At 37.0% G+C, this 14,393-nt stretch overlaps 1 protein-coding gene across 10 annotated transcripts in view; it reads right to left on the reverse strand.

The window, feature by feature from the left end:
* Window positions 1-14,393, reverse strand: part of HERC4 (HECT and RLD domain containing E3 ubiquitin protein ligase 4) — an 82,686-nt gene that overhangs the window by 47,623 nt on the left and 20,670 nt on the right. For all 10 annotated transcript variants that reach the window (XM_038410396.2, XM_038410391.2, XM_038410394.2 and 7 more), the window contains exons 6-10: window positions 11,581-11,802; window positions 9,288-9,379; window positions 6,912-7,042; window positions 5,658-5,818; window positions 5,111-5,187 (exon numbers count right to left, since the gene is read on the reverse strand). In XM_038410396.2, the coding sequence (XP_038266324.1) occupies window positions 5,111-5,187; window positions 5,658-5,818; window positions 6,912-7,042; window positions 9,288-9,379; window positions 11,581-11,802 (683 nt within the window). The remainder of the gene's footprint in view (window positions 1-5,110; window positions 5,188-5,657; window positions 5,819-6,911; window positions 7,043-9,287; window positions 9,380-11,580; window positions 11,803-14,393) is intronic.

Below are 14,393 nucleotides of genomic sequence, written 5' to 3' on the forward strand. Positions count from 1 at the left end.
CATACATTCATATTCCATAAGAATATTACCATAGTGAAATACCATGTTAGAGGACAGAAACCAGATTATACAACTCTCATTTGAATATAGTATATTTCATGTTAGGCCTTTTAGTTCTAGCTGGGAAATAAATTTTTGAATGTTGACTGCAATTGACATCTAAGTTACACTGTAATATCCCTTCAAATCATACAGAATATGTTACTGGAATAGCAGAAAGAATAACAGCAGGTTTTCAGAGTCATATACAAATTAAATGCAAGTGAAAACCAATGAGTTTTTTCAATTTGCTTAATACAAACTGATTAATTTCAAATGAAAAACTAACTATGCAAGACTAGATAATATTACTTGCTGTGAAATAATTATTTCTTAAAATGGTTTAATACTGAGGGTCATTTCTTGAGGAAGATATCCTCTTATGGGCACCTCCCCTCCCAACGCTGATTTTACACTTACACACACACACAAACACACACTGAGGGTGGGGGGGATTGCCTCCCTCTGCATCAGGGACGGCCACAGATAGAGAGGGGACGTTGGATAGGGAGGACCAGGGCTCCGAGATAACACTGAGCATTCTCTCTCTGGTGCTTGGGTGGCTGGTTCTTGCTCATGCATTCAAGATCTAACTGATCCTTATATGTGGGGTCAGAAAGTGTCCCCCAGATCAGACTGGCAGTAAACTTGGGGTTTTTTTCACTGTCCTCTGAAGCATGTGGGTGCAGGTCACTTGCTGGGATTATCTGGGCAATATCTCACATAAACACGGACCTGCCATTGCAAGGGCCTCAGGTATTGGTGCACCTCAGTCCCTTCTAGTCTCTGCCTGTCACATAATAGTCTAGTCTCCTCCGGGTTGTAATACTTCGGTCTAATTTCAGTTGTTGGGTTAATTTGCAGGTGGTGGCCTGCGATATACAGGAGATCAGACTAGATGACATTAAAACACTAAGACTATGAACTATAGTGCTTGGTAACATGAAAAAAAGTAATATTTGGACAGGAAAAAGGAGGCAAGATGAAAATAAACTCACTTTAGTACAAAAATATATATTTGTCAAGTTCTATCTCTACCTCATTTGCTGTCCCCCTTCCTCTCCCACTTAATGCTGGATTTTACATTTATTACTACTAAATCCCTTTTATTGTTTGCAGTCCTCACCATTTCAATCACCACAGGTCACTGCAATTTATTTTTGGCTTACTGTGATTAGCACCCATTTTGGTATCATGAGCAAATCTGATCATGGGTAAATTTAAGAAACAGTTCAAATAGCTTTCCACTCCTGAGCAGTAACTCAAACACTCACAAAGGAGTGCTCTTTTTAACAGATTAATACATGGTCAACTGAAACTCCCTAGGATAGTGGGATTATTTCATTTTTCATTACATGCTTCCCCACTGCAGTGAAAGGAACTCTGCAGAAAACCTGAAGCATTCTATTAACTTCTTTACACACAAGATATGCACCAAGAAGAAAAGGGAGGCAGGACAAAGGAGGGGACTTACGTTTTAAAACACTCTTGGCTTCTTAAGGCTGAAAATTCACTACAAGGAAATCCCAGGGCAAACTCCATAGAACTTGACCTAACCTATACTAAATATCCATTCTCCTAAGAGTCTCCCAGATGCAATCTCAAACCAGATACTAGCAGAATGGCTTGCTAAATTGCTGTGCTACCATTGGTTCCTTTAGTGGAGTAATTCATATTTCCAGCTGCTCCCACCCTCCAATGGGAATTGAAGATGCAGATAATTGTGGGTGAGATTCTGTGGCCTGCGTTGTGCAGAAGGTCGGACTAGATGATCAGAATGGTCCCTTCTGACCTTAGTATCTATGAATTGATGAATAACGTTAATGCATTCACATTAGCACATTCAGAAGCTATTCTGACTAACCTCCTCTCCCAATCCAAATGCTATGCAGAACTTCCCTCAAACACTATGTGAAAGGAGACTGTAGTGGGAGTGGAGTTGACTTCCCCTCTGACCAACTCCATTTTTGTCTGATAAACAGTTGCCCCTACTCCTTAGGGTTGCCATCCATCCATGTTTTACCCAGACAGTCCAGTTTTTGGCTTCTGTTTTCCTGGTGCCAGGGTTGTCAGGTAACATGAAAGTATAGTCAAAAAGTGGACGTGGCAGTGTCCAGTCAGATGTACTGAGCAAACACCAAAAGTCCAGTTACTGTGGGGTAGAGGGAGGTGCCGGGTCATTAACCTGTGCCAGCCCCTGATCAGCCAGGGCTGACTCATACATGCAGGCAGGCTCCTCGTCAGGCTGCAGCAGCTCCCACCGCAGCCCTGGAGCAGAGGGACCCCAGCTGGGGGGGAGGGGGTGAAGACCATCCAGCAAGCAATGGGGGAATTGAGAGGGAGGGGCCTTGGGGCAGTGCCTTGAAGTTCCAGTTATCAACAATTAGAAACATGGCAACCCTACTACTCCTGCTCCCACCAAACCTCACATCTATAACTTTTAACACTCTCAACTCCTAAGGGCATTGCCTCAACTCCTGTTATAATTGCTCATACTGAAACCTTCTCATTCTCTGTGCAAGGTCCATCAGGGAAAAGGGACATAGACAGGTGGTGTGCAAGAAGGGCACTGTTTTAAAGGAAGAAGGTTGGAGGCAGCAAGAGGGAGCACAAAAAGGGTAGAGGAGAAATTTAAATTAAAAAAGGAAAATTAAGAAAAAATTGTGGAACTAATGACACATAAAAAGCAACACGATTTAGTTGAAATTTGGTATGTTGTCATTCCTTTATCCTATCCTGTGTCCATTTTATCTATTTAGATTGTAAGCTCTTAAGGACAGGGAACTACCGTTATTCTATATCTGAGAGGATCCTAACACACTTTTGGATGCCTGATAAATAATATACTAAAAACATGTTTTTGCTTCCCTCCATGGCACAGAGTTAATCATGCACAGTATCTATGTACCTGCACACAGGAAAGAGGACAAAATGAGACAAGTAGAGTGTTTTCTTTATTTTCTGTAAAGTTGCTTTCTGCTAAAAACGAGGAACAGTGCCTTATATGCTTATGCAGGGAATTCCTGTTTATGCTTTTCAAACATTTTTCAAATAACGTAACAACAAAGTGTTAAACAGTTAAGACTACTAAAGTAGCGCCCCGCTTACAGCACCTAAAGTTTTATTGATACGTGAATTTATTATAGAGCAAAACAAAGAGAGAGAGAATGGTCCCTCATGAATCAGTGATCTCCAGTTAACCTCATCTAATTCTTGTCAAAATGTACTTAAAAACTTATTTTGGCAGTTTATTGGAACTGATTTTAATATGTTACCTACAAAAAACAACACTGCACTGCAACTATATAAATACCAAAGACATCTGAGCATTTTTACATATAAATTTTTTGTTTCATTTCTTTTCGAGTTCTATTTAAAATACTGAGCAAGCTACATTGCTTCAGTTTTAAAATATTTTGAAATATTCTTCCCAAGTGCTGAAGGCAAAACAACAAATAAGAAAAATCACAAAGACTTGTTAAAATTTATGTTGGAACTAACTTCTTCTACTGCTTCATTCAGAATTCCAAAAATACTACAATATTCATAGTCTTAATCACAAAAACGTAATATGCAAGTTTTGTTCAATTTTGTGGCCAAGGTCTGGAGTATGGTATTTTAAATTGGATTGCTGCGCAACTATTGTTTTGAACTAATTAAATTGTATAAAAAATTAAGGTTTTAGGCAAGACCCTGTGTATATTTAGACAATGTAGATCTGTACATGAATACATAACTGTCTTTTTTTAAAACTGCTATATAACTATGTTTGTAATCCAAGCTTTCATTTAAGAATAATTACATTTTTAGCCTTTATGGTTGTGAAGAAAAACTTCAGAATCTTAAGTAAAAGTAAGTCAAAGCAGTTTTGTCTGCCTGAGTTGACAGACAGCCTGTAACAGTAAATCCAGGGAACATATGAATGGACCGCATTCATCTAAGTCAGGGTGTTGTTATTTCTATAATACCCAGAGAACTGTGCTAGCCACTTCACAATCATTTAAGAAGGAAGGTCTGAGGCCCAAAGAGCTCACAGTTTAAGCAGAAGAAAAACTGATTGTGAACTGAGGCAACAAACAAGCAAAATGACTGCAGTAATGTTTTATGCAGTGCAGTTGTAGCCATGTTGGTCCCAGGAGATTAGAGAGACAAGATGGGTGAGATAATATCTCTTATTGGACCAACTTCTGTTGGTGAGAGACAAAAGCTTTCCAGTTACACACAGCTCTTCTTCAGGTCTGGGAAAGATACTCCCAGCATCACGGCAAAACCCAAGGTGGAATAGACTGTTTAGCACATGCAGTTAGCACATACTGTGAGGGACTAACACCTCTGCAGTCATAGGACAAAAAGAGGAGGGTAAGAGGGTCTCAAACTGCTGCTGTCACAGTGTCTAAGACTGTACTGAAATCTAATGATGATGATTTAAAATGTCAGCAACAAACTATTTGGCTACTAATCACTGTAGCAGAAACAATCTGCTAAACATCCTTATCCATCACTGCTGGATGGAATACCAGATACTGGGTCAAGGAACAATAGGGCAGTTAGCTGCTGGTAAGAGTTGCTGAGAAATGGCAAAAAACTAGTAGTTCAAACCCCACTCATGTCTGAGCCTGCCTGAAAGGGAAAGAGGACATGCATCCCATTACCAAAAGCTTCAAGTGCATTCTAGGTGCCAAAAACAACAACTGGCTTTCCACTTTCCTGAGCATCCAAAATCCCAACTGTGAACTAATCTAGCCACGAAAGCCTCCAGATTCCCCCTACAACCTGTACTATGCATTTTCAATACTAAAACCAACAGCAGGTCAAAAATAGAAAAAAAAATTGGGGCGGGAGTCAGGGGAGATGAGCATAAAATAAACTCAACTTACATTCAACACACAACATATTATACTGATTGCGCTGTTCTGGACCAAGGCCAAGTGCTAGGATGGGAGGAAGATATGGGAGGCAGAGGTACATAAATCTAAGGTTCCTGTCATATAATTTAGGTCTAAAATGCCACATAGGACAGAGCCTTGGTTATAGGCTTTGAAACTGATTCACAGTATTTTAAATTTATTACCTGTGGATTAAAGTAGTGTGAAAAACTTTGATCTCCACCAGAGAAAATTCTCTTTACACAATAATATTCTTCACTGTCTGCAATGAAAATAAAATTTAGTTAATTCCAAATCTTAGTTTGAAAATGGCATATCACATTGCAATTGATAAAATGACTGCTTGTCTATTAATCAAGCAATCAAGAAGGGTCTCTCTGCAGGAACACTATGTTATCACCCCTGCTCAAAGTTGGTCTACACAACACAGTGCTTAAAATAGCAACAGCCACAGAATCCTTGGACTACATTAGCACACTCACTGTTGTTATGCCCAAAGGAGCTAAATGAGTGGCATCATCTGTAAGATTTTAGCAAACGTTTCCTAGTGCAGAAAAGGTTTTATGGAGATGGAAATGTTTTTCTCTGATATAAAGACTAATATCCCAATGTTCTAAGGAAGAGAGAATTTGACGGAAGAGAAGCTGCACTGGGCAATCATAGTTGGCTACCTCCCGAAGCTCAAACAACGCAGAATGTCTAAAGAGTTAATGTGTAGTGTCACACGTTTACCTGTGCTTGGTAGGCACTGCCCACTATAAGGAATCCAGTTTCCTTTTACCGTGAAGGGACTTTTCCTATTACTGGTTGATCCTGTTCCTAACTGTCCATTACCTCCAAGACCAAAGGAGTAAATTCTTCCAGACGAAGGCACAAATGCAGAGGTGTGCTGCCTATGGCAGATACACAAAATTTAAAATAAATTATGCAAGCATTGTAACATGCTATGTGCAGGTCAAAATAGGACTGTTAACAGTATATTTAATGTCCTTCAGCATGTTACCAGAAACCATGCGTTCCAAAGCAGTGAAATGAAAGGACCTTCCTGGAACATTAGGGGACAGAGCAGCCACGTGGAGCCTGCCATCACTTCCCACCCAAAGCCTGACCTGGAGGGTGGTCTTGGACATTTAGAATTTAAAGTTTCTTCCAGATTGGTGCAATGCTTTTTCCTCTCAGCCCTAAATTCATGGTAGGGGAGGGGACAGCATGGGATAAACAGCCATGAATTAATGTAGACTGTTAACAGGGAATGGTCCAGTCACAGTCACTATGGATAGACAAGAATGGTAACTGAGGACAGTTTATATTTAAAAAAAAACAAAGCATCCCTATCACCAGCATGATCATTTTGCTCCTATGTGTATCTTCTTTCCATTCTTTGTCTTTGTCCTTTTAGATTACCAAATCTTTGGGACAAGGACAATATCTTCAGCTGTGTCTGGGAAGCATCTACATTTTGGGTGCTACTACAATTGAACAATGATAAATATCCTCCCTGGCTTGAACTAGCAGTACACACAGATATAAGTTGGACACCCACTTCCCCAAAGCCATCATCTTGTACTTTTTTTTTTTAAATAAATAAAAAATATGTGTTTCTAGCCCTTGTGTTACACTCAGTAAGGCATGTACACATCTTAATTGTTCAGGATTTGGGGTTTGTTTGTTCGTTTTTAAATGCTTGTTAGATCCTGTTTATTGCCTTCACTTAACATGCAAGGACCAAAATCAGGGAGGAAGGGATGGACACAGGTTAAAAATAAAATATTATTGCAGTTGTTCTGTATAGACAGTCATACATGTTGGTGGTACAATTTTATTTAATACTGTTTACGATAGCACATTTAAGTACTTCAAGTCTAACAATTTTGTCCTCACCCCTTACCTGTAAGGGTCAGAGTTCAGATACTTCACTATACAACTGGATGCTCAGTATACAAAATATATTTGCCATTCATAGCTCTAGTACAGAATGGATCTTACCTCCCACAAGCGATCTGTGTGACAATGCTTCCCATAAGTTCAAAAACTTTCCTTGGGTTTATCTCATGGCTGGTAGAATTATGACCCAACTGTCCATAGCCTCCAGCTCCAAATGTAAAAACCCCACCTTCCTAAACAAATATATTTGTATTAAAATTAGAATACATTTAACAATAAGACAATCTGTTGTACAGTACTCCTTTCTTGGTTTATATAATTTTAACAAGATAGTGGAATAGAAAAATAAGGGTACTCATTGATACAAGGGTTACAAGTTAATTCCATTTATGAAAAATGTAGTACGCCTATCATATATTACATCATTGTTAAATGTTCTTGAAATTTCCAAATTATTACACAATAATTCTGCCATTAACTTGTGGCATTAATAGGATACTAAACCTTGTTTTTCCTCTTTTCCACAGATGAACTACAGTTGCACATAAAAACTCAAAAAAAAACCCAGGAAAACCCTAAAACTTAATTCATAAATATATTTCACAATAATTTCCAAATAGGAAGCTGCCCTCCTCAAAGAAATGATGCAGAGTATGATTGAAAGCATTAGCCTCATCATTTGAAAGCACAGGATATCAGAGTTTCAACACGGTTGTAAGGCAAGTTCAATTATTTTAAAAAATTGTTTTTGATTAATTTAAACAGGAAATTAACCAAAAACCATAACAGAAGAATGTTAATCAAAATGTTTTTAAAAGTCACGCAACTTACCTTACAACAACTGTGAAAATTTCCATATTCAAATACTTTCAAATTGCAAAGCTGATTCTTTCAATTCTACTCTGCACCAGACTGGATCTCTGCTGGAAATCGTCATTAAAATGGCAGCATCCGCTGAGAAAAACAGCCCCATTCACTGAATTAGAATAAAAAGTGCCAGGTACTTCTAAATTCTGGAAGGGCTTTTAAAATACTCGCACATACAACCAGTTACTCCACACACAGTAATATATTAAGACCCTAATTTTGAAATGTACAACTCGCAGAGGGACTTCTGGGCTTGAAGGAGCTACAGAAAAATCATGTTAGTTTTAGTATTTACAGTAAATTAACAGATCTTAATCCATTCACTTTAATTAAAGTGATAGTGTCAACTTAAAATTTCTTGTCAATCTGATTTTAGCTATTTTACTAATAACTTAGTAAAAGGAAAAAAAGTTTGAAATACAGTTTACTGATCACTACTTTACAAGTACTCCTCGTTCTTTTTGCAGATACAGACTAACACGGCCACCACTCTGAAACCTGTACTTTGTTTATATTATGCATGTCTCAACTTGGACGATAAGTATCAGTGAAATCAGTTTCAATTTCAGGATTATAGTGGTGCAAATATTTGGTTCACACACACTGCAGGATAATATTTGTTCATAAATAATTGCTTCTATTGGACATCTTTTCCTATAATTATGGAAGATTTCTATTATTTGAAAGTTTTCTATAAACTAATTTATACAAAATACAAGAGAGACTACAATAAATAACGCACTTAAACATATCAACTGAAGGGTAAGTGTCAGTTGTGGTTCAGCTATTCACCTCTGTTTAGGATTGAGCTACAATGACATAAAACTAATAACTCCTCAAATAAAGGGTGTTTCTTTCATGAGAGGGTTGAAGCTATTGGTAAAACCCTGAAGGAAGCTCAAACTCTAACTGCTTGCACTCTATCTCTGTGGATAACTTCGGACAATTTCCACAATTGCTAAATACTTACTATTTACAAGTAGTACTGCTGCTAAATTACAATAAAATCCACCAACTGTACAATCTAATTTGGAACTAACCTTGTCAGTGAAAACTTTATGACAAATGCAGTAAAAGTAAAACCATTCAGCTCAGAAGTTTATGTTAGTATTTAGAACAGTACACACTAAAGCTCAACTATCACAGAGTTTAAATAATGCCATAAGTGATGTTGTGGTCACAAAGTGTTTTTAATAATGTAAAATCTTGCAAATTCATCTTTAATAAAGCTGACACACACTTAGACTGAAGCCTGGTCTACACTTACAAGTTAGGCTGACATAGCTATGGCACTCAGGAGCGTGTAAAACCTCTTCCATGATTGTAGGAAGCATCTACACTATGGTGCTACAGCAGCATAGCTGCAGCACCAAAGCTGTTCCACTGTAGTGCCTGTACTATAAATATGTTTTCTGTAACTTATGAAGAATGTGGGTCTTTAGTTAAATGTTTAACCTTTCATTTACTATTTTCATGATTTTACAGGCCATATTTTATCCATCCAACTTTTAAGAAATAGAAATATTGCATTTTGAGACTTTAAAAGAGCACTGTTCACTACTACATGAAGTGACTAAATTAACAAATCAGATGATACTTTAAGTACTGTACCTTTGTAAGAGCAGCAGTATGATCTTCTCCACAACAGATGTGAATAATTTTCTGAGATCTTAGGGACTTCAGCAGATTAGGAACATATCTGTCTGAAAATTTTAATAAAAAGTTGGTCACATTATGTCAGTACATTTAACGTGTTTTGAAAAAGAAGTTGCATCAACGAGCTCTGTCTCCAGATTTAACTTTCAAAATTAGTGATCGTTTAGGCCACATTTATTAATCTACAGGATTCAAAAATTACAAGAACACAAAATACAGAGGCATTAAGTGAGAGGTAACATATAGAAAAATTGTATAAAAAAAATTCATCCTGAATTTTGATAAGCAAAGGATTATACTCCTTAAAATTAAAAGGCACTGGCTCATGAATATTATCCCACAAATCATGAAATACAATGCGGTACATTAGACCTAAGGTGGACAATGCAGGAGAGACTATCCTTATGTATTTGTTTTAGATGATGAAAAATGTTAATTTGTTTTTTTAAAAAGTAAAGTATACAGAGATAAATTACATTGAATTTGCACACTCCAGGAGTTAAAAAAATGTTTATACACAGCAGATGAAATATTGTTATAGCAACAAACCATGTTAGAGTTCATGTTCATTTTAGAGACAGAAGTTATATCTGCAGGGAAATTAACAGAATAAAACAGCATTGTCATCTAGTTGCACAAGTGAAAATTTGTAAACTAACATTTCTTTAGTATTGTTAATGTACACTGACAATTGTATAACTTTATTTAAAAATAATTTCTGTACATTAAAAATGTACGCTTTATCAGTGCCTGATAAACATGGGGTAATGTGGATTCTAAAGAGCATCTACAAAGACTATGAAATTTGAAAACAATGTGATTTTTCATGTTCCACCAGACTGATTAACTGTGAAAACATGACCACTAAAAACCAGTTTAATTTTTTCTAATTTTCTCATTGAAAAAAAGGACAACCATATTTAAAACTATTACTTCAGAAATAAGTTTCAGTTGTATTGCATTTTTATTGAGAAATTTTAGATAATTATACACTTTCCCCATTCTCCACCTAACATGGAACCAATACACATCATCATTTCCATAACTAGCTGCCTCATTAACCAGTTCCCAGCACAAACCGATGAAATCAGAACAAAATGTCTGAGTTGAAATTTGGTAATTCATAAATTTTGCATCTGTAGATTAATTTACACACTATGATTAGCACTAAGTTGTCTATATGCATATTATATATGTGTATATATATATATATATATATATATATATATATATATATATATATATATATGCCACAATACATGCATAACTACAAGCCCTGAAACTTCGGGGGAATGGGGGGGACCTACTAATCCAAAACTGTTTGACAAATCCCATTAAGAGGAAAGGGACATTAATTTTTCCTCATCACATAGTTTGTTTTTGAATTACTACTAAATAAACAGACTAAACAAAGGAAATATTTTATAATCAATACAGTCCTCAAAAGGGGTCATTGGAGGACAGAAGACAAGGCAAATATATAATGAAATAGATACGTTAAATTTGTCTGTGTACACTATTATCTAATAGACTTTATGGGTTAAAATCAGTCTCAGAAAATATGAACATTTACCAAAGGTAGATTGTTCAAGTTCTAAGGAACTGAACAAGAATGATTCTTTTTCAGTTAACTTAAAAGAGCAAAGGAAAGGTTGAAAAGAAAAGAATGAGAGCTCAAAGTAGATGGTTTTTCATTCATAAATTGAAAGTGAAAGGGACTCAGCAGAATTACAGAACAACTTTGTCAGTGAGAGCTTTTACCATGAAGCAATGAGACAATATCTTTTCTATTTTCTCTTTGGTATGCAACTATGACTTCAGCTCTCATGAGCAGTATCTGACAGGACTGTCTGAATGATCCTGTCCAATTTCCAGGGACCCAGTTACACCTGACCTCATTCTGGAGTGGGCAAAAGAAACACAGGTTACGCACTTTAGTCCCACTTGATAAAAGCTAAACATATATGCAAATGCTGCAGTCAGGGCCTTACTTGCTAATTTACAATGCATCCTTAGTCTGTAAAGAGGGAAGATGTCCTGGGTTTTGAGTTACAAACTCAATCCCAGGGTACCCAGGCAATGGTGAATGTAAAACCAGACACCGACTTGACAGGATGTGTATATAACTCTGCTAGTCAATGATGCTGACAAGAATTCCAATTTGAAGATTATTCCAAGAAACTGAGTACAAGGCAGAGTCACAACAAAGACTTCCAGTGTGAAATATTTTGAAGTAACAACTACTCACCATTTTCATCATTAAGACCAAGTTGACCAAATTTGTTGCGTCCCCATCCAAAAATGGCTCCGGAAAGAGTTAGTACAAAACTATGTGCTCCTCCTGCTGCAATTTGTGCAAAAGGGATTCCCAGTAAAGATTTAATCAGTTGAGGTGAAGTCTGCTTTTTAAATTCATAACCTATACCCAGTTGGCCATATTTATTCTGTCCCCAGGAATAAACTTCACTTCCTGTTAAAGAGAAAAAGATTTAAGATAAAGTAGGATCAACATACTTTAAACATAATTTAAAAGCGTGTTCAATCCCTTTAACAAAAAGAACAAATTCATGAGCTTTCAAAAATTAAACAGCTAGACTATTTTGTACAGGGAATTCAAATAATTTCAGTAGTTCAGAGATTTTTATTGATTTGCTCTTTCAAACTCAAAACTGATTATAATTTGAGACTGAAGTCAAACCCAGATGTCAGACCAATTTGAAAATATTTAAATCAATTCAAAAACTTCAAGGCTGCACTTAACTTTTTCACATCAGCAGCACCAGCTAATTATTACCCTTATCAATTAAGATGAAAATGGAACAGTACGTGCTTCCATCACTTATTAAAAATGCCATTGAAATTAACACAAATATTGATGTAATTAGTCTTGAATAAATTACATAATTTTGCTACTGAAATGATTATTTACAACGTGAACCACCATTCTGTAACTTGCTCTACTATCCACAATAGATGGCACCTATTGGATAGTTTAAGAAAAGAATTATCACATGAAGTTTTGAAGCCTTTTCAGTAAATGTTACAATGTTTCAAAATTTTATCCAGTTACTCAGAGAGATCACTACTTCACACTTTTATTGGCTCAAGTTAGAAATACTTATCTATACACAATTGTAAAAATAGCAGCATTGTTCACTATAGTAAGGAAGTTTTACAAAAATTACTCACTATTGCTAACATTTTTTCAACTCCTCCCATGTCAGCAACACTGCAAAGCCCTACAATGGATGGGCCATTGGCTTTTTAAGCATAGGCATTGATTAGACCTGCTATGAGCAGGCTTAGATGACACCATTAAAGATACTAGAGGCCCATCTACACTATGACTCCCAATGTTGCCAACACCGGTGGACCTGAGTCAGCACTAGTAACCGTCATACATTTTTTTAAAATTTCCCTAATGTAGACAAAGCTAACACGGCAGTTGTGTTGAGCTCTTTTTTAAAATTAAATATTCTGTAAGAATAATAGTCCTTGGTAGGTATACAACTTTTATTTTTGCTGTGCCTGTCAGAAATTGACTCTCAAATAGCATACATCAAAATCCAGATGTACTTGTCCCAAATTATTAAATTCAATATATACCAAACAAAAACAATTCAACAACTGTTATAAAGGTTTGGTTCATATAAGCTGACTATGTAGGATGTGAAGAACAATGATGGAGGCAAGTAAATCATGGAGAAGATTTAACACATTGTGATATATAAACTTCCTCCATACCATGGAAAGAAGCATATGTCGAAGGATACTACCAATCGCACAACAAGAACTGCCCTTACATAAATTTGCAGATACACACTAACCCAACATAAGGTGTGCTCCAGACCAGCGAGGGGTTCTCACTGGCTGCCCTGTAACCCTGACTGCTTCTGTAGCTCTCTAGCTTGTATGCTGGCTGGAAGCGCAGAGAGAGAGACAGAGAGATTCTGTGTGAGTGTGAGAGAGAAGCATCTCTGGCTCCGGAATCCTGATTCCAACAGCCTGCGTGTTATACCACTGCCACACTCTGGCCTCCACCAGCCTTGCTTACACCTGGCAAGATGACCCCAACATCCTTCATCCGGAATTTTTCCGGAACCATGTTCTCTGCAGTGTCCAGCCCTCTCCTGGACCCTTCAGAGAGAGATTAAGGTTCATTTGTTCTTTTAAAGATACAATACCTGGCAGCTTGCCACATAGACTGGAGTTAACATTCATTTTAAATCAAACATAGCACTGAGTTGGTTTAGATTAAAAGTAAAACAAGATTACTGACAAAAGGAGATAGGATTTGAAGTGAGTTCTAGAACAGCTGATAGAGTTAGAAATGGTTACAAGCAAATAAAGTGAAAAACGCTTTCTAGAGACTAAGACTTAACAAAACTATAGTATTGGTTCAAGGTAAGATTCTCATCACACTACCTTCCAGCAAGATGGCTGACCAACCCCTCCAGTCAGGATCTCCCATAAAGGCCAAAGTGCTCAGTTCCTTTGTCTTCTTAAAGATAACTTGGGGTTCTTCTCCCCTTTCTTTTATAGTCCAGTAAACCTTTGAAATGGATTCTTTTGAACATTACTCCCAAAGTAAAATTCATTCAAGCTGTAAAGAAGGCAACCTGGAGTCTGGTGGTGAAGGAAGTTCCCTGCTCGTTTCTTCCCCCACCACTCCCAGTGTTTACTAAAATGCAAACTGAGCTGTTTCCTGCAACCTTCTCCCCCTGCTGTGATGCTGAGTGATTATCTCCTCCCCTGGTTGGCTTGATGGTCCTGTTTTACCTTCTATGTAATTTGTATTCCCATTGTCTCTTGATGTACTTTGGAAACATCTTCCAGGTGACAGAACCACTTTGTCTGGGGTCGGGTCACTTTAGCCCTGCCTAGCAGACACACTTTGATAACATAATTTCCTATATGTTTGTAATTTTGAATGTTTCCTCCATACATACACCATGCACCAATATTAATGATCAGTATGTTATTAACTTTCTACTGATATCTTACATGACACCTTCCGATACAGGTTATGACATTAGTGAGTTGCAGTACACCGAATTGGTC

Source organism: Dermochelys coriacea, chromosome 7 (genome assembly GCF_009764565.3).
Source record: "Dermochelys coriacea isolate rDerCor1 chromosome 7, rDerCor1.pri.v4, whole genome shotgun sequence".
Classification (NCBI taxonomy): domain Eukaryota; kingdom Metazoa; phylum Chordata; order Testudines; family Dermochelyidae; genus Dermochelys; species Dermochelys coriacea.